The sequence below is a fragment of the Odocoileus virginianus genome, chromosome 9, assembly GCF_023699985.2.
Source record: "Odocoileus virginianus isolate 20LAN1187 ecotype Illinois chromosome 9, Ovbor_1.2, whole genome shotgun sequence".
NCBI classification, from domain to species: Eukaryota; Metazoa; Chordata; class Mammalia; order Artiodactyla; family Cervidae; genus Odocoileus; species Odocoileus virginianus.
In genome coordinates this window covers 19,858,076-19,877,425 of record NC_069682.1, presented here as the reverse complement: position 1 = coordinate 19,877,425, position 19,350 = coordinate 19,858,076, and the positions used below count along the sequence as shown (strand labels likewise).

General features: G+C 38.8%; 1 protein-coding gene across 4 annotated transcripts in view; it reads left to right on the top strand.

Annotated features, from left to right (window-relative positions):
- The window catches only part of NEBL (nebulette), a 365,699-nt gene that overhangs the window by 326,493 nt on the left and 19,856 nt on the right, over positions 1-19,350 (top strand). Inside the window, exons 20-26 of one of the 4 annotated variants that reach the window (XM_070472044.1) lie at positions 576-668; positions 2,380-2,472; positions 4,149-4,241; positions 5,447-5,551; positions 6,513-6,684; positions 8,038-8,130; positions 9,377-9,526. In XM_070472044.1, coding sequence (XP_070328145.1) covers positions 576-668; positions 2,380-2,472; positions 4,149-4,241; positions 5,447-5,551; positions 6,513-6,684; positions 8,038-8,130; positions 9,377-9,526 — 799 coding nt within the window. Of the gene's footprint in view, positions 1-575; positions 669-2,379; positions 2,473-4,148; positions 4,242-5,446; positions 5,552-6,512; positions 6,685-8,037; positions 8,131-9,376; positions 9,527-19,350 lie in introns of those variants that run through there. The other 3 variants (XM_070472042.1, XM_070472045.1, XM_070472043.1) reach the window with 3 other exon arrangements.

Sequence of the window (19,350 nt, the reverse complement as noted above, 5' to 3'; positions counted from 1 at the left end):
CCATTTGCAACAACTAAGACCTGGTGCAGTCAAATAAATAAATAAATATTTTTTTTTAAAAAAGAAATATCTCCATGATGCTGATCAGAGCATGGTCTTCCAATGTTGGAACTTGGTGGAGAAGGAGGTTCGGGTTTCTTTTTATAGTGACAACCAATCACTGAGGTGAAGGCATGGGACTGGCATGACCCTTCTAACCCTTCTTTCTAGTGGTGAATCCAGAATTTTTATTTTCAAGTGTAAATATAAAATGGTCATTTGGTAATGTCATTTTAGTACTGTGAAGACACAAACTCACAGAAGTGGTCATTTATCATTACTGATAGGATCAAGCTCAGAGACGCCACCAAAAAATAATACCGTTTCCGGGCATGATTCAAAACATTTGGGCAAGGAAAAGCTTAGTTCCTGGATCACTGTGATGATGACATCTATTAGCAGAGCATCTTTCACTGTACAGTCCTAGCAAAGATGTCAGCTAATGAGCGCTGTGTGACGTTTCTTTTCACCAGTTGCTGTGTGTTAGCTCACTCTTCCTTCCGGTACCCCCACACCATCTTGCGTTTGTCTCCCAGCTCAGGTACAGAGAGCCGTGTGACAGAGCAACTCCGGTGAGCATGACGCCCGAGATAGAGAGGGTGAGGCGAAACCAGGCGCAGCTGAGCTCGGCAAGTTGTTTCTGTTTTGCTCTTAACATTTTACCAAACATTAGCTATTTTTATTCTTTACAATGCTTTCTGAAAAGCATTAGACACTCTACATCTTGGTCACTCCTTTTCTACTATTCCATACTGAGGGCTGTGGACTGTGGCACCCTTGTGGGAGTCCAGGAAGTTGGGAACTGCTTTGCTACTATTCAGCCATGCTTAATTATTCAAGAAATCTTTTTTAAAATATTTTTTTAAAATGCGGACCGTTTTTCAAAGTCTTAATTGAATTTGTTACAATCTTGTTTCTGGTTTATGTTCTGGTTGCTTGGCTATGAGGCATATGGGATCCTAGCTCCCTGACTAGGGATCGAACCTGTACCCCCTGCATGGGAAGGCAGAGTTCCAGCCATTCAACTACTAGGGAAGTCCCTATTGAAGAACTCTTCATTAAGCAACGTGGCAGGCATTATCCTGGTCACTGGTACACAGAGATAGATAAGACCCCTTCTTATCTTCATGGGCCTCATAGTTTAGATGGTAAATCTCTAAAACTACATCCAGATCTAAAGACCAGGAGAGCAGCATAGTGGGTATGTTGTCAGTCTGAGAAAAGAGGAAGTTGTCTCTTGGCATAAGGCAAAAGAAGACCTGACTTGACTTGGTTCTGAGACATAGTGTCATGGCAGGGAACCTTATAAATAAAGCAGAAAACATCAATCATTCAGTGATCTGTTGCTAGTAAAGCAAGGGTAGTTAATAATCATGAGGTTCCTCTGCTGTGGACCCTGTGCTAAATGTGTTATGTGATTCGGTGGGGTATGCATGATTTATTGCTCTGGTTTGTAGGTGTGGGAAACTGAGTCTTTAGAAGTCAGGGGACATGCAAGAACCCATGGTTTGTGACAGCAGGACTGGGATTTGAACCCAGGCCTCCCTGAATTCAGAAATCTCTTTCAAACATGTCCCCTAATAGTTATTTTTCCCATTTTTTTGATCATTTTATGGAACTTTTACCATTATAAACAATAACCTTCTTCTGAAATAGATAATTTTGAGACACTAAAAAATTTAAGAGTGAGTTCTCCCAGATGAAGGAGAAAATCAGGCTGAATGCTGCTTTCTCCTTACAGTATCCCTGATGGTGGTATGAGTGAGGGGTCTTCAGCTTCTTTTGAAGGTGGAGGCTCCAGGGTCAGAATAGGAGTAAATGGGCTTCCCAGGCTGCTGTGGCTACTTCACTATAGTTCTCTTGTAATGATTTTTTTTTTCTTTTAGTTTTAACTTTTCTCCCCTATTTTTTGTCCATGCACAGCATGCAGGATCTCAATTTCCTGACTAGGGATCTAACATGTGGCCACCACTAGTGGATGTTAAGACACCATGGTGTCTTGACTACTGAACTGACAAGGAAATCCCTTGTAATGATTTCATTACAGTGTCTTCCCCTTGTATTTTGATTACATTTAGTTGTGGTCTTTGCAGTTAGTTTTGGTATTGAAGAGAGAAATATTTATTAAAAATCATTTTTAAGAAGCACAACCAGCACTCGGTGCTTGCCAAGTCAGAAGAATCAGAAGCCAGATGTAGATTTGAACTGAAAGGTTGGCATACATCTACTGTGGGGAAAAGTATGTAAAAAAAATAGGGTTAATTTTGAGGCTTATCCTCTGTTGGTATTTGGTTGGAGACCATTCTGCTGTTTATTAAAATTCATATTAATCCTCCACAGGTAAAATACAGAGGAGAGATTAAACAGGCGACTGCAATTTCTGATCCACCAGAGCTGAAGAGAGTGAAAGAAAACCAGAAGAACCTCAGCAATGTGTGATCTTAGTCACTTTTTTCTTATGAAAGCAAGCATTTTGTCAGCATGTCAATGAAGGGATCGTGTCTTCCAAGTTGTCATGACCTTGAGTTGATTGCCTCTGCTCTCAATTGACTGTCAGTTTATTGGAAAGTTTTCAGGGTGTTAGGTATTGTGGGTCCAGTCAGGCGTGCCCTGCTCACAGTTCCCAGTGACTGCAGTGTGATTTTTGTCTGTAGGTTATTGTGTATCCCTCTTATCTGTTCTTCATGCTTGCAGTTTCTGTGGTTCTCCAAAGGGATGCCATGGCAATTTCTGGCATCTTGGCTCTACAAATAAGCTTTCCCACTCCCTTTCCTCCATATGTATTAATAAATGTATTCTTATTCTGTAGCCTGTCCAGCCCCATTTCCCACTCACAGCTATCATCACTTTATTTTTGGATGATGCTGGGAAAAAATTATGAAGTGTGCCTTGCTGAATAGGTCACACAAAACAGGTCCATTTTCAGGCACTTGTTCAGGGCTGTCAAGTTTTACTCAGACACCAATTCTTGGTCTGTTCTAACTCCTTTCCGTTATGATATCCATGGATGCAGTTTGCTGAGAGAGTCCTTTTTTATTTTTAAATTTTTAAAAAAATTTACTTTTATTTTTTGGTTGCATTATGCAGCATGTGGGATCTTAGTTCACCAAACAGGGATCAAACTCATGCCCCCTGCATTGGAAGCATGGAGTCTTAAGCACTGGACCACCAGGGGGAAGTCCCTGAGAGAATAATTTTTTTGAAATCATTAATAATAAATTGTGTTCTTTGGGAGAGGAAATTTGAAAATCTTTTAAATGCAAAGAAATCTTTTATTCTTTAAACCTTCAAAGTCCTTTGGCCAGATTATAAAGGAAAGGCAGTTTATTGTTTGGCATTCTCCCTGACAACTGTATTTTGGAGAAGTAGATACTCACCTTCTCCTGATGTATTCGGAGTACAGTTGATGTAACTCCATTACTCTCTAAAGAGAACATGGTTCTGGAGAAGGAGGGCTGGAGCACCGGGGAGTGTGCTGGCCTTATGGATCACCATGGTTACCACTTAGGCATCATGGCCAAAGTTCTGCCACGGTTAATTAGTAAGAAACCATAATGGTCCAACAGCCTTCTATGTGGGTAAGAGTACCTTAAAGTAACATCCTTGAAGATATTTCTTACCTTACTCCTTTGTGATGAAATGCTTACTACAGCTTTACTGATGGTACACGCATGTAATGGGTACCTTCACAGTGATTCTCTGCCATTGCATGAATTAAAATAGAATGATTTAAGATGCAAGCATTTAAAATATGTCTAGACCTCTGATGGCTCATTGGTAAAGAATCTGCCTCCCAATGCAAGAAACACCGTTTGAATCTGTGGTCATTTCCTTCCCTTGAGAGGGAAATGGCACCCCACTCCAGTGTTCTTGCCTGGAAAAAACCCCATGGACAGAGAAACCTGGCGAGCTACAGTCGATGGGGTTGCAGAGTGTTGGTCATGACTTAGTGACTAAACAACAAAGACCTCTGCTAGCTTCCTTTTTTATTCTTCCCCCCACCCCACCACAGCTTCTTGTCCTTGCTTAGCTCTTTAAAATAAGTACTATGAGACTCTTGTTTAGTTGAATTGATTCACAGTGCTGTTTTTCGTTTTCCAAAACGATAGGTTTATTATAAATCTCAGATGGGAAGAGCTACAGCTTTAAGTGTGACTCCTGAGATGGAAAGAGTAAAGAAGAACCAAGAAAATATTAGTTCGGCAAGTTGTTTTATTCACTTGGGGCTATCACGAAGGATATGTCCTTTATTATTTATTTGCAGACCAAGAAGCTTTTGTAAGATATGCAGAAAGTACATGTGTTATTTCAGATGACATCTGAAAGCCTCCACTGTCTAACTTTATATTATCCTGAACCCTACTGATGTTTCCAGATGTGACTAGCACTTATATTTAAAGTTTCATTTTTAAACTGAATTATGTTCATTTAAACAATGAATCATGTTATTTTAGCCAGTGTCTTTGAAAGTGGTAGTCTTTGATGTATAAGTTAAACAATTATCATTTTACAGATGTATTCCATTGAATGTTGATTGTTAAGTCCTCTCTGCAAAACAAAATAAGAAATGAATCATTACTCCAAAGTAAGGACTTAGAGGAAAAAACAATCTTTAAATATACTTAACACAGAAATCACTTACTCATTGAAGTTCTGTGTTGCATGTCAGTGTCTTATTTGGGGAGTGCACCTCCTCTCAGGAAATACCAGGGCTTCCGTTCTGAGTGCACATATGCCCTCATAATCCGTATCCTGATCTTATACAGAAGCAGCTTCACAAAAAACGGTGTTCTGATAGTCAGATGTCAGAAAGAGCTTTATGCCGGGGAATCAGCATTTAGATTTTAAACTGTGCAGCTCTCTAGTGGCATTTCTGCCCAGAGATGCTGACTGTATTCAACGTAAATTACCTTTAGGCTGTGGCTGTTTAGAGGGAACCTAAGATGAATACTTAATGATTCTTACCATGTGCTCTGATCAAATAAAAGGAAATATTGATAGAGGTATGTTTGTTATGCATGCTTCCACAGTGTTATGGTGAAAAATGGGGAAATAGAGAAACAGAAAAAGAAATTTAGGTTCCATTTAGTTTTGGATTTTCCCTATTGATAGAGTATTTCCCACTTTTACAGACTCATGGTTAGTGGATGTTGGTCACTTACACATTTGTATTCAGTCGGTAGAGAGATTTAGGTCATCTTTGCCATAGCCTTTAAAGGAGACCATCAAGAGTAAAATTTTAGCTCATTATTCTAGAAGGAAATGTAATTCACTAAATAAGTTACCTGGGAAGTAATTCAGAATATGTTGTATATGCCTCACTCATTTGGAAACCTTGAAAAACTTAATGTAATTTTTACATTATAGTTGTCTTTTTGTTAAGTATGATCTATTATTTACTTTGCAGGTAAAATATACCCAGGACCAGAAACAGATGAAAGGTAGACCAAGTCTGATTTTAGATACACCTGGTCTCAGACATGTCAAAGAAGCTCAAAATCATATTTCAATGGTAGGGTCCAACAGGTCCTCCATCCGTGACTAAACCGTACTAAGGAGTGGCTGCACCCAGTGCTCTGATGGCGTTGTTCACCATTAATCTGGATAACTAACAAAGCGTGGGAAGGCCCACGGGCCCACCCTTTGGGGGGTGCTTTCTAATCTCACTGAAATGTACGGGAAATATTTAGTCTAATAAAACAATTTTTCTCAGTGACTTTTTGGGATGTGTTTTTATTTCTAACGTGACCACTACTATAAATGCAATTTATGGAAGATACTTGCTTGGACTTTTTTTCGATTAATGTTAAGATGGAGTTTGGTGTGTTTACATGCTTAAAGAATATAAAAATATGTATTTCTTAAAAAAATAGTCTCATGAGATATATTTTATATACCCATTTAAAGTATACAAAGTGGTTTCTAGTATAATTTACAGAGTTAAACAACCATCACCCTAACCTAATTTCAGAATGCAAAAAACACGTGTTTTGAAGTATATATTTTTGTAACTATATATAAAAATTATATATATAGGTATTTGTAACTTGCTCTCTTAATCTAATTTTAAATAATATTGCTTTCTTAAATAATTGTATAGCAATAGCTTATCATTTTGTTGCATACTAAAGTTTAAGAGATAGGAAATTATACCTAAGTGAGTACATTTTAGAAAGTAACTAGTATTTAAAAAATAAATCTTTCAACACTTTTTACTTATATACAAGCTTATATATTAAAAGAGCTGCTACCTGTAATGATGGAAAGCATTGTAAAAATGTTAGCATTTGATTTCTGATGCTAGGAAACTGAAATTTCATAGATTATTTTTGGAATAGCTGGGAAAAATACATTTATGTAGAAAATAATCTAGATGCAGCTGGTATAGTAATTGTCTTTATATTCAAATTTTGTGAGCAGTGTAGCATTCAGGAAATTTCAGTTTGAGTTACTATGGTTTTTCCCTCTTGCAGGTGAAATATCATGAAGATTTTGAAAAGACAAAGGGAAGGGGCTTTACTCCTGTTGTGGATGACCCTGTGACAGAGCGAGTGAGAAGGAACACCCAGGTTGTCAGCGATGCCGCCTATAAAGGTGTCCATCCTCACATCGTGGAGATGGACAGGAGACCTGGAATCATTGTTGGTAAGCTGACTGGCCTGCTGGGCAGGTTTGCACAGTCAAAAAGATTGTGCTTTCCCTGTTTTTATTAATGGAATTCGCTTCCTTATTCATCGGACCCCTCCTCAAATGCATGACGTGGTGCCCAGGTGAGAGTGGACCAAAGGCAAAGCGTTGTTGTTTGTACCATGTTGGAGGGAATTCGTGGCCTTTGCCAGGTGTTGCAAATTCATTCTGTAGCTGGACATTCTCTGGTCTTGAGTGTTCCTCCTTGCTACGCCAAGAAGCAGCCCAAATATCAGACATAGGTGATAATGAAGATTAAGCAATTATTTTGTTTCTCTTTAGCTTATGTTGGCTTCCCTGGTAGCTCAGATGGTAAAGAATCTGCCTGCAATGCAGGAGACCTGAGTTTGATGCCTGGGTTGGGAAGATCCCCTGGAGAAGGGAACAGTTACCCACTCCAGTATTCTTGCCTGGAGAAGTTCAGGGACTGACCTAGGGTTGCAAAGAGTTGGACACAACTGAGCATCTTTCACGTTTAGCTTCTGTACTGATCAATAATTGCACTGCAGACATTGTCTGCCTGGGTAACAGAACAGAAGTAACCCCATATAGGTCCTTTGATGTCAAATAGACATGCCTGAGAGATTCTGATGGTTTCCACAACGTGAGTAGCTTATATTTTTTTGGATATTATTTCTAAACTAGGAGAATAGAGCTGTCTGAAAGTCTCACAAATCAGAGAGAAAGGAGCCTCAACCTGCTGTTCTTTCTTGTCATCTAGGGAAAATCTTAGGAACATAGTGTCGAATGGTGACAGAGTGAGCAAGGTTTGTACTAAAAGCTAAGAAAGGAAAGGAAAGTTACTGATTTTTTTCAATTTGTTCAACATTTGTTTCTGTTGTAGGAAGAGAAGTTTTTTTTTTTTTTAATTTTTGTTTTGCTTTCTTAGACAAAGACCTTTTAGTTGCTTCTTATGAATTACTCACATGTCCTTAATCAGGAATTTTAAGCCAACATTTTCCCTGTTTCAGTGTGTGGAGAACATGAGTGATGAGGGTTTGGGGATGTGGGAAGTGGTGTGGTGTGCATGTGTGATAAGTCACAGGCTCCCCCGTGGAAGGTCAACAAAGAATAAACCAGGCAACTTATATTTGATCACAAGGTTTTCTTAGCAGATCCTGTGAGTGTGAATCACACTGTGAGTGTGAATATCCCTCTGTTCTCCTCTGAAGTCTGCTGCACAGTGGGTTTGCCTATGTTACATGCTTGCTTTTTGCATATGTCCCTTTTCAGACTTTTGTTTGACTCTCTTGGGTGCTGACTTTTTTTTAAATTCATTCTTGATTTGTTGATTTCTTCCTTTGGTAAAAGACCTCAAAGTGTGGCGTACAGATCCTGGCTCCATCTTCGACATTGATCCCCTGGAAGACAATATTCAGTCTAGAAGTCTACATATGCTTTCTGGTACTGCTTACATTTTGAGTTCCTCCCCATTTACATGGTTTTTGACCTCAAAGTGAAGCTGCTGTGAGCTTGTGCAGGTTCATTGTGCCTTCTGGGTAATGTAAAATTTTAAGTTTGGGCTTTGAAAAACCAAGAAAGTTGCTGTATTTAATATGCCACTAATCATTTATGAAAACAAAACTTACAAAAGAGCTTTTTAATATATCCTAGATTAGTTCTAAATTTATTTTAAAGGTGTCTAGAGCTTACTTACACTTCCTTTTTATTAGTGAATATGATTTTAGAAGTTCTCTGGGCTTTGAAATGCAGCTATTTGGACTGCACTAAACTGCTAACATAAAGATTTGTTTTATGAAAAGCACAACATTTAAAAGATACTTGTTTAATTTAAGGAGTTCTTTGAAGACTTTTATATAAAACAGAGGAGAGATTTATATAAAACAGAGGAGAGATTTTCTATATAGCATCGTCAATGTCTTAAAATAGGTTTTCAAGTATCCCTAAAATTTATCTCTGAGTTTTTATAAAATGCAAAATTTGTAGTTTACATAGGAAGTTTATTTGACTTTTAACTTCAACTGTATGTTTATAATTAAAAGTAAAACCCAAATGGTTTGGATATTTGGGTATAGCGATAGCAAGGGTTGATCTTTGTAGGCTTTCAGACCGCATTTAGCAAACTGAAGATTTGACAGTTATGTGACTGTTTTAAACATATAAATAGATCTATCATTTAGGTCCTTCTCTGCCCCCCATTGTGACTCCACGTTTAATTGTAACATTAACAAAATTGAAAGCCCAAGGCAAAGTAGGAATTCTAATATTTTTATAGTAATTTGATCCACATAATCAGCCAAATTGTCACCTAGATTTTCTAAAAATAAAGAAAAGGCAACAAATGCTGTATCATTGGTGATATTTGAAAATTACTATTTATAACCAAACCTTTGATAGAAATTTACTAATTTGCCAGTGTTTTCTTAGTTCTTGTCAATTTCCCACCCCTCATCTCGCCTTTAAAATTTAGACCAAACTGAGTGTGAATGACCATTAAGTCATTTGCTTTGTTGATAATATGTGCTGAAGTTTGGGAATAGATGGCTAGAATTTATAATACCTGAGCTTTGGGGTTGTAATTTAATGAGGGATTATTTTTCTTCCCCGTTAAATTTTTAAGTAATTTTTTTGGTTTCGTTGTTCTTCAAGTCATTTAATCACAAATATGAATATTTTCCCTCCAATATAGAAAAGGCGAATCTTTATAGGAGACAACGGTCTCGGTCTTACTCGAGCAGTACTTTTGGTACAGGTCTGGGAGATGACAAATCAGAAATATCCGAGATTTACCGTAGCTTTTCATGCTGCAGTGAGGTAACAAGACCATCTGATGAAGGAGGTATCAAACATTAACCACTCTCAGAAGTCTCTTTTAATGTATCACAAGTGTGTCTTTAACAAATTCTTCACTTTTGCACAAACATATGGCATGGATATATTTGAACATTTTAAATTATGTTTAGAAAGTTGAGTCTTTTTTAAAAACTAATAATATGCATTTTTGCATGCTTGTTTTTCCTATCTTTCCTCACTGTTTTCACTAAAAATGGATCTTTAATGACAACAGGGTCTTGGGATCTTCTGTGTGAATCTGTTTCACAGGAACTGTATGTGATGGATATGCACAGCCAGAGTGGAAACTTGAGTTCTGTGGAGTTCATATCTGATTTCCATTAAGGAAAATCAATCTTATGGTTATATTTGAGTGGTTAAGAGAGTGCTATGAATTTGTGTGTTTAAATATTCATGTACAGTTGCAGACAGAGTTAGATCTTGCCAAAAAGAAATGGGGTATGTACTTGGGATATGAGATTTTTTAAAAATGGAAAATACTGTTGATTGTTAATAATCTTTGTATCTTATATTACTATTCTTGTCCTCTACATTCTTCTGTTTTCTGGATCCAAGCTGATGGCTTAGGTCTAGAAATCGGTCGTTGAAATTGTTTTGGATGTTAAACTACTTTAGCTGTTATTAAAGGTTAAGACTAAGGTACACATTTTAAGTGTACATTTTAAGTCACATTTTAGTGCCGTGGGGAGGGGGAGGGGAATGAACACAGAACAAAAGGAAAACTGAATTTCCATTATAACCAAAGGCCATAGCGCTGAAATCCCTAAGGCAGGAGATTTTGAAGTGGAGGAATTTAACATCTTGGGAAAAGTAATGTGACTGTGGACCTGATGAAAGTATGAAATCTCTTGCAATTGAGTAATTGTTTTTTTGCACTCATAGGAAAAACCACTCTGAGAAGAAAATCAGTTACAGTCAATAATCTTAAACTGTTCATTCAGACTTGCCTTTGCTTGGTAGAAAGATTTTTCTTTTTTTAAATTTCAGATAAAGTGAGATATAATTGACATATAAAATTGTAAGATATTTAAAGTGTACATCGTGATGATTTGATATATGATATGCTGTGAAAGGATTCTCCCCAATTAGTTAATTAACATATCCATTACCTCACAAATATACCTTCTTTTTTTCTCTTTGGCGAGAACACTTAAGTTCTACTCTGTCAACAAGTTTCATTTATGCAGCACAGTGTTATCAACTATAGTCACTGTGTTATTCTTTAGCTTCTTGGACCTTATTCATTGTGTAGCAAAAATTTGTACCCTTTTACCAGTTTCTACCTATTTCCCCCAGCCTCTGGCAACTACTGTTGTGCTATCTGTTTCTATGAGTTTGACATTTTCTTTTTTTTTTGGCTTGATCTTTGTAGAAAGTTTTTAAGAGTCTCCTTCCTCTGTGCTTCTAATGTTTATGAACTAGTGTTTCTTTCTTGTAGGTAAGATAAATGTGTGAGAGCTCCCCTTTCAGTGTCTGCTCATCTAACAAAGGATTCAGTAACTTTATTTTTTTGGCTTGCAGCTATTGATTTCTCCCTTCCATGTCCTCTGTGACTCTAGAGGTACAGAATAATATTGATGCCTTGTAAGATAAACAAAACCCAAAGCAAATACAAGAACAGATTTCCGTCAACCTTATTTAACTTTCTCAGTTCAACATAGTAGAACTGATGTCTCTCCCAAATGCGATGCACCTTAGAGTCTTTGCTTCATCAGGGATCCTTTAACTTCATGTCTGAACGCACAAACACAGCATTCATTCATTTATTCACCAAATGTTTGAGTGCTCTTTGTGCATAACCGAGAGCTTGGATCTGGCAGTGTACATAGCAGTGAGCAGCAGAGATATGCATCTGCTCTAAGGGGTTTGGAGTCTGCTGAAGACCCTGACATTGAGCAGATACTTACCCAAGTAATCTCTAATTATGAACAGAGTAAGTGCTCGGAGGGGAGCACGTGGGGGCCACAAGAGGGTTCTCCATCTGGCCTTCATGTCAGGGAGCTCTCCTCAGGGAAGGAAGATTTGAACTGAGATGTAAATGCTAAATGGAAGTGAACTGTGCCAACAGGCTTTGGGAAAATAATGTTTCTCAGAGACAGAACAGAACACAGAAATGGTGCATCAATGAGATGTTCAAATGGAGGCACTGAGCAGGCAGCTAAGAGTCCAGGGGAGGAGGCTGCACTGGAGATAAATGGGAAGTCATCACCTGTGTCCGTGATCAGGTCTTGGATTCATCTGTGTGGAGAAGGAGAGTCTGAGCCCCCTCCTGCAGGTTTCTCAGCTCCGTCTGTGTCAGGGAGGAGTTTGGCACTTGTCTCCGATTCTGTTGGCTCATATAAAAACCCACTGTTGTTGATTTATCTTCTCTTCCTCCTCTCAAGCCCCCACTACTTTCTAATTATTTCTAGCAAGAGGACCCTACACTATGCCAAAATGAATAAGAAATGTCTCCATTGAAAGAAAGTATACATAGATGTTCTTATATTTATAATGGAATTTGAGTAATAGTAATACATGGTTAAGAGAGAATAATTGCATTTTTTAAAGGAACATCAGACTCCATGAAAGGTGGCAGTAGGAAGATTTTTGGCAGGAAAAAATTAAAAATAATGCCTTGTAAGAAAAGCTGACTCCTTGGAGGTGTTTATAACCTGTCATTCCTAGTCACATATTAAAAGGCTTGTGTTTGGTGACATTTCCAATTTTGGAAACTTGATGTTGAGGTAGGAAGTGAAACTAAAGATGTACCAGTAAATTTTTATAACATTAACACAGTGGCATACCCACAGTGTATTTAGGTTAATTCAAAAAGATTTGGGGATACCTGGGAATATGCTTCTAATTTTAAGTGAAGCAAATCATATTCTACTGATTGGTACTTTATGTCTGTATTCAAACAATCAGTGACATATCTAACCTAGTAAGTCCAAAACTGCCTCCTCACCTTCTCCACAACATTCTGCTGCTTTTCCAGTCCTCCCGGGTTGCTAAGTAGCGACTGCAACTTTCCAGATACTCACTTCACATCCTTAGGAATCATCCTCCACACTTGTCTTTTACTCACATCCACATCCAAATCATTAGCAGATCTTGTCAGCTCGCCTGGGACGAACACATCCAGAATCTGACTGCGTGGTCCACCTCTGCCCTTGGCCCTCCACAGTTCCGCCATTTCAGCTGCTGCCCTCTCTGCCTCCAGTTGTCACAGAAGTTTCCAGATGAGTTTCCAGCTTCTGTTCTTGCCACCCCAAGCCACCAGCCCTGTGTCTGCCTTGGTCTATTCTCCACCTGGCAGCCAGAGGATCTTTAGGAAACACCTCAATCTAACACCAGTTAGATCACATCATTCTTCTGTTACCATTTCACTCTGAATAAAACACAAATCCTTGCCGTTGCTTACAGGGCCCTCTTCTGACCTGGGCCCTGACTGCCACCCTGAACCATTTCCTGCTTTTCTTTGTTCACTCATCCTCTCTCCCCATCCCAGTCTCTCTGCTTTTTACACACCTTTGCACCTGCATGTGCCCCCAGCTTAGAACACTTTCCCTTCCACTGCATCTGAGCTATCTGCTTGTATAGCCCCATTTTCTTCATATTTTTGCTTAGGATCACTTGATCAGAGAGATCCTCTCTTAACTACCAGATATATAACAGCACTGCTTCCTGTTCTGTCTGACCCTTTACTCTTTGCTCATAGCACTTGACACCACCTGAGATATATATTTATTTGTTTATGTGCTTGTCTGTGTTCAAGCTGGTTTTGAAAAAGGTAGAGGAACCAGAGATCAAATTGCCAACATTCGCTGGATCATCGAAAAAGCAAGAGAATTCCAGAAAAACATCTATTTCTGCTTTATTGACCATGCTAAAGCCTTTGACTGTGTGGATCACAACAAACTGTGGAAAATTCTGAAAGAGATGGAAAGACCAGGCCACCTGACCTGCCTCTTGAGAAATCTGTATGCAGGTCAGGAAGCAACAGTTAGAACTGGACATGGAACAACAGACTGGTTCCAAATAGGAAAAGGAGTATATCAAGGCTGTATATTGTCACCCTGCTTATTTAACTTATATGCAGAGTACATCATGAGAAACCCTGGGCTGGATGAAGCACAAGCTGGAATCAAGATTGCCGGGAGAAATATCAATAACCTCAGATATGCAGATGACACCACCCTTATGGCAGAAAGTGAAGAAGAAGTAAAGAGCCTCTTGAAAGTGAAAGAGGAGAGTGAAAAAGTTGGCTTAAAGCTCAACATTCAGAAAACCAAGATCATGGCATCTGGTCCCATGACTTCATGGCAAGTAGATGGGGAAACAGTGGAAACAGTGACTGACTTTATTTTTCTGGGCTCCAAAATCACTGCAGATGATTACAGTGATTACAGCCATGAAATTACAAGATGCTTACTCCTTGGAAGGAAAGTTATGACCAACCTAGACAGCATATTAAAAAGCAGAGATATTACTTTGCCAAGAAAGGTCCATCTAGTCAAAACTATGGTTTTTCCAGTAGTCATGTGTGGATGTGAGAGTTGAACTATAAAGAAAGCTGAGCGCCAAAGAATTGATGCTTTTGTACTGTGGTGTTGGAGGAGACTCTTGAGAGTCCCTTGGACTGCAAGGAGATCCAACCAGTCCATCCTAAAGGAGATCAGTCCTGGGTGTTCATTGGAAGGACTGATGTTGAAGCTGAAACTCCAATATTTTGGCCACCTGATGTGAAGAGCTGACTCATTTGAAAAGACCCTGATGCTGGGAAAGATTGAGGGCAGGAGGAGAAGGGGACGACAGAGATGAGATGGTTGGATGGCACCACTGAGTCAATGGACATGAGTTCGGGTAAACTCCGGGAGTTGGTGATGAACAGGGAGGCCTGGCATGCTGCGGTTCATGGAGTTGCAAATAGTCGGACATGACTGAGCAACTGAACTGAACTGAACTGTCTCTCCTAACTAGGATAGATGCCCCATTGTAAAAGTGAAAGCCGCTCAGTCGTTTCTGACTCTTTGTGAGCCCATGGACTATACATTCCATGGAATTCTCCAGGCCAGAATACTGGGTAGCTTTTCCTTCTCCAGGAGATCTTCCCAACCCAGGGATCGAACCCAGGGGTGGGATATTGGCAGTTTTGTTTACTATTACTACTCTGTCTCCAGCTCTTAGAATAAGCACTTGGCAAATATTTTGTGAATAAATGAAATGGTCAAATTAATATTTTTTTTCCACTTATTCCACTCCATTTTTTAAACAAATTGAGATATAATTGACATAAAAAATTGTATTAGTTTTAGGTGTAAAAAATATTAATATCTGAAAAATTAGAACTGCATATATAAATATATGTAAGTTTTAAAAAAAATATGAAATTCTATTATGCAAGGCTTTCAAGAAAAGCTTTCCATTTTTGTTTTGATATGTTTCAATGACATTAAAGCATAGCTGAAAGAGAGGGAAAAAAGACCCTAAAGTGGAAACATTCCCAGGATAATTTCTTTTCTGGTGGGGAGGCAAAGAAGTAGTGTTCATGAGGTCCTGGTTGCTTTGATATTTGGGGTCCCCTTTGAAATGCATGCTGTGGTGGGCCCTGGTCAGGAGGTGCTGAGTGAGTCTGTAGAAGGAGGTAACTTTCATGGTGATGACAGCGGTTTGACACATACATTTGTTTAAATACTATTCTGAAAATTGGAAGGGACTTTAGAACAATGCTTATTATTGGTAAGATGGAGAAAAAAGACAATGTTTGTATTTAGAGATGCCATCTTTTTCTTTATTCCAGATTTTATTGATTTCTTTCCATTTAGGTTAGAATTTCATATGATAAAAAGTATGATGTCCCAGAAAGGTGACCTTTCATGTTGGGTTGACTCCCTGCTGTCAAGATGGCATGTATCGCAGCAGCTCATCTTGCGGTGGACAGAACAGTGTGCAGGGGCGGGAGGCTTCATCTTGCTCTCGCACTGCTCGGTCTGGGGTCTAGGGATGTCACCTAATCTTACCCAGCTCAGATTCCACTCCTGTAGCAAGTAGCTTTTCTAAGATGTGTTACGTATCCTAAGCCAAGTGCCATAATTGAAATAAACTCTTTTTCTTCTTTCTCTTCTTTTCTATATATGAGAATGTGTTTATGTCCTGAAGGTGACCTGCTTTACTTTGTGTATTGAACGACTGGACAGTTATGAGAATCATAGTTTCGGGGTCCTTTTTCTGAGTTACAGGAAATTTAGGTTGTTAGGACAAAGGGTTAAACAATCAGCTCATTTCCTTGAGGCAGAAGTACAATGTTTTCATCATTCACATTTGGTTTTCATGAGCGTTAACATAGAAGCCTTCTCCTTTACGTTTTTATCATTGTTGTAGTTATGCACTTCTCATGATATTTTCCCATCTTGCTTTGATTGCTGAATATTTTCATTTTCTTATGGGATTATTTTGGGCTTTCTTTAGTTTTAGGTCCACTTTCTAAGATATTATGTTACCAAGGGGCTTGCATTTTCTATCTCTACTGTGTTGCCTTGCTTCAATAAAGGAGGCTTTTATTTAAATGTCATCTAATTTTGTTTTGATTCTTGAATGGTATTATTTGAAATTATCTTTATTGCCTTTTGGTACTAGATTAGGTTAACTTATTTTCATTTGACACACATTTCCTTGAGTGGAAATAATCCTGATGATTTCTGCTTATTTCACTGCAAGGTTTTCTTTGATCTTTGTGTTTGTCTTTAGGTCACTTACCGGCAACATGTATTTGCCTTCTGGTACTGCTTTGTATTTTTTTGGTTACTTTTAATTCACAGTGTTTTGTATTACTTATATTTTTATGTGTTTGCCATCTCACCCAGTGTTTACTCTTCTAGTTCAGTTTTGCTTCAGGCATTTTATGTGTTTCTATTTTCCTCTGGAGCATAAAGGGGATGGGAGTGTGATGGGGAGGAAAAGCAGATGCACTTTTCAAAGCCGACCTTCTCAATGTCTCAGCCTTGTGAACTTTTCCATTTTGCTCTGGAAGGATCTTATTGGATCAGAATCCTCGTCCTGCCTTAAATGATGGAAAACAAGTTTCTGAATTCTAGGACAGTCCCAGCTAGGCTGTGCTTTATAGCATTCCACTCCATATAATATGTCCTCAAAAGAGGTTAGGTTGCAAGAGATGCTTCAGTACCTTCTGGAATTCTCAGTATATATTCCGTAGATGTGCCAAGAGGGCAGTGCACCAACTAGATAGCCAGTAGCCCTGGTTAAACACCCATAATTCTGTTTGTCCATTAACCAAACATTTATCCAGTATCTCCCATATTTGTGAGGTTCTGGAAACACAAATATAAAAGATAAAGTTATTGTCATCAGTGAACTTGCATTTTGGTGGGTGAACCAGATGCATGAACCCATTGTGCTCAGGAAGGCATTGTGATGGAGAGTTAGAATCAGCCAGGCTGACTGCTGGGAAAGAAGTGTTTTAGGCAGAGAAGTAGCATGTGAGAGAGAATATAGCACATTGGAAACTTAATGTGTTTGGCATACGTTAAGCCCAGGGGCTGTGCATCTAAGAGAGGAGCCAGAGCCAGAGAGTGGGTGCTGCTGAGCCACTGTCTCTTCAGAGGCAGAGTTCTGCTGAATATAATTGAATATGGTTTCTTTGCATTTTCCTTGGACTTCATTGTGCAGGAGACATAGAGGCTATTTAGAGGACCAGTTACCTAGCCTGATAAGAAACTGAGTCTCTGCCTTGGAAGTTTAATCCACTGTGAGAGCTTGTCTAAGCATCTGTTCTGCTTTGAATAATCTAGATTTTACCAAGAGTCTTGACTCTTTGGGCATCAAATGACCATAAGGTCTTATTAGTCTTCTGGAGGGGTTAATGGTGTAGAGACAGCCTTGTGGATTTTTATTTCAAATACCACAACTAGTCTTATTGTTGACATTTGTCATTTGTGTAGAACAGCAGAAACACCAAAACCTAAGCACCTTCCTTCCTACTCTAAGACTCCCAGACTCCAGACAAAATAGTCAACAACTGGCTATTTATTAGGCATCCTAAATCTCATGTCTAGAACCAAAATCTTATTTCCTATCTTCCCCACAAAACAAACAAGCATCTGCTCTTGCCTTTGTTCACCAGCTCAGCTCATGACACAATACTTCACCTCAGTACTGAGGCAGAAACCATGGCATCCCCCATTACCTTTCTTCCTCTCACGCTTCACATCTAATCCATCTGTAAGCCTGTCGGCTCTGTCTTCAAAATGTGTTTGTGTCTCATCCAGCCGTGTCTCACCACATCCACTGCACCCCCAAGAGAATCACCATCTTGTCTCCTAGAGATTGCGGATATTGGCTCCTGGTCTTTCTAATTCCATTCTTACTTGTTCAGGCTGGCCACCACTTGGTTGCCAGTGACCTTTAAAAACTTGCACCCAATCTCATTACATCTTTGTTCAAAATAATATAATGGCTTCAATCACACTGTGTCTAAAAAACCGAGATGCAGTCTACAAAGTGTCAAATGGTCTGGCCTTTGGCCTTGTCCGCTGTTCATCTTCTCCTGGACCACCTGCTCCAGCCACACAGACCCCTGGGCTATTGGTGTTAGGTGTTCTCACATGTGGACCTTGGCAATCTCTGATGCCTTTGTCTGGAACAGTCTGTCCCAGATATTTCTGTGGTTTGCTCACCTCCTTCAGGTCTTTGATTAAATGTCAACTAATCAGAAAGGAGAAGGGGGCGACAGAGGATGAGATGGTTGGATGGCATCACCAACTCAATAGACATGAGTTGGAGCAAACTCCAGGAAATGGTGAAGGACAGGGAATCCTGGTGTGCTGCATTCCAGGGGGTCACAGAGTCAGACATGAGTTAGTGAGCGAACAACAACAACAACAAATCAGAAAGGGTTTCCTTGCTCACTCTACCTCAAAATCTCTCAACTCACACACATCCATAACTATGCCTTTGCCTTGTTTTATTTTTCTCTAGAATTCTTTTTAAGCTCTATTGAGGCATAATTGACATATAAATTTAGCACCTATATAATCTATAAATTTTGATTAGTTCAGACATGCACATATGCCTGTGATACTATCACTACATTAAGGTGATGAACATGTATACCACCTCGAAAAATTTCCTTGTGTTCTTTTGTGTGTACATTTGTGTGTTGTGATAAGAACACTTAACATGAGAACTACCCTTTTAAAATATTTTAAAGTGTGTAATACAGTACTGTAAACTGTAGGTGCAGTTTAGACCTCAGACACTCATGCATTTTGTAGAATATATAAATATATTCTGCTTAAATTTGATCTGAAATTTAAAGAAACAGCTTTGCTGCATGTGTTAAATCTCTAAAACTTGGCATTAGTCTTTAATTTATTAGTGTTAATTAAAGTTAATTTGACTTGAATGTAGCAGTGCAATAATAATCCTTATTATAGTTTTTTAAAAGAAGTCGTGTGGAATGTATCACCAGAATGTAACATTGAGACCTAGGTTTATTACAAAACCTGAGTCAGCTAATGACCTTTCATAACCAAGACATCAGTAAATTATTCCTACATTAACACTTTCATTCTCATATAAATAATTTTCCCTCAGTGTTTTGTTTATTGAGGACATCTGTTCTCAGTAGGGACTCCAATGGAGTAGAAGTGCCCATCAGAATTCTGAAATTCATGCCTTTTATGGCTCCTCTCTTGATGTACTCTAGCTTCTTGTTCAATCATGAAGTACATGGAGACAGAGAATTGAATGGACCATGTGGCTTTCCTTCCGGTGCCTGGCACAGGACCAGGAGTGCTCAGTAAGAGCTAG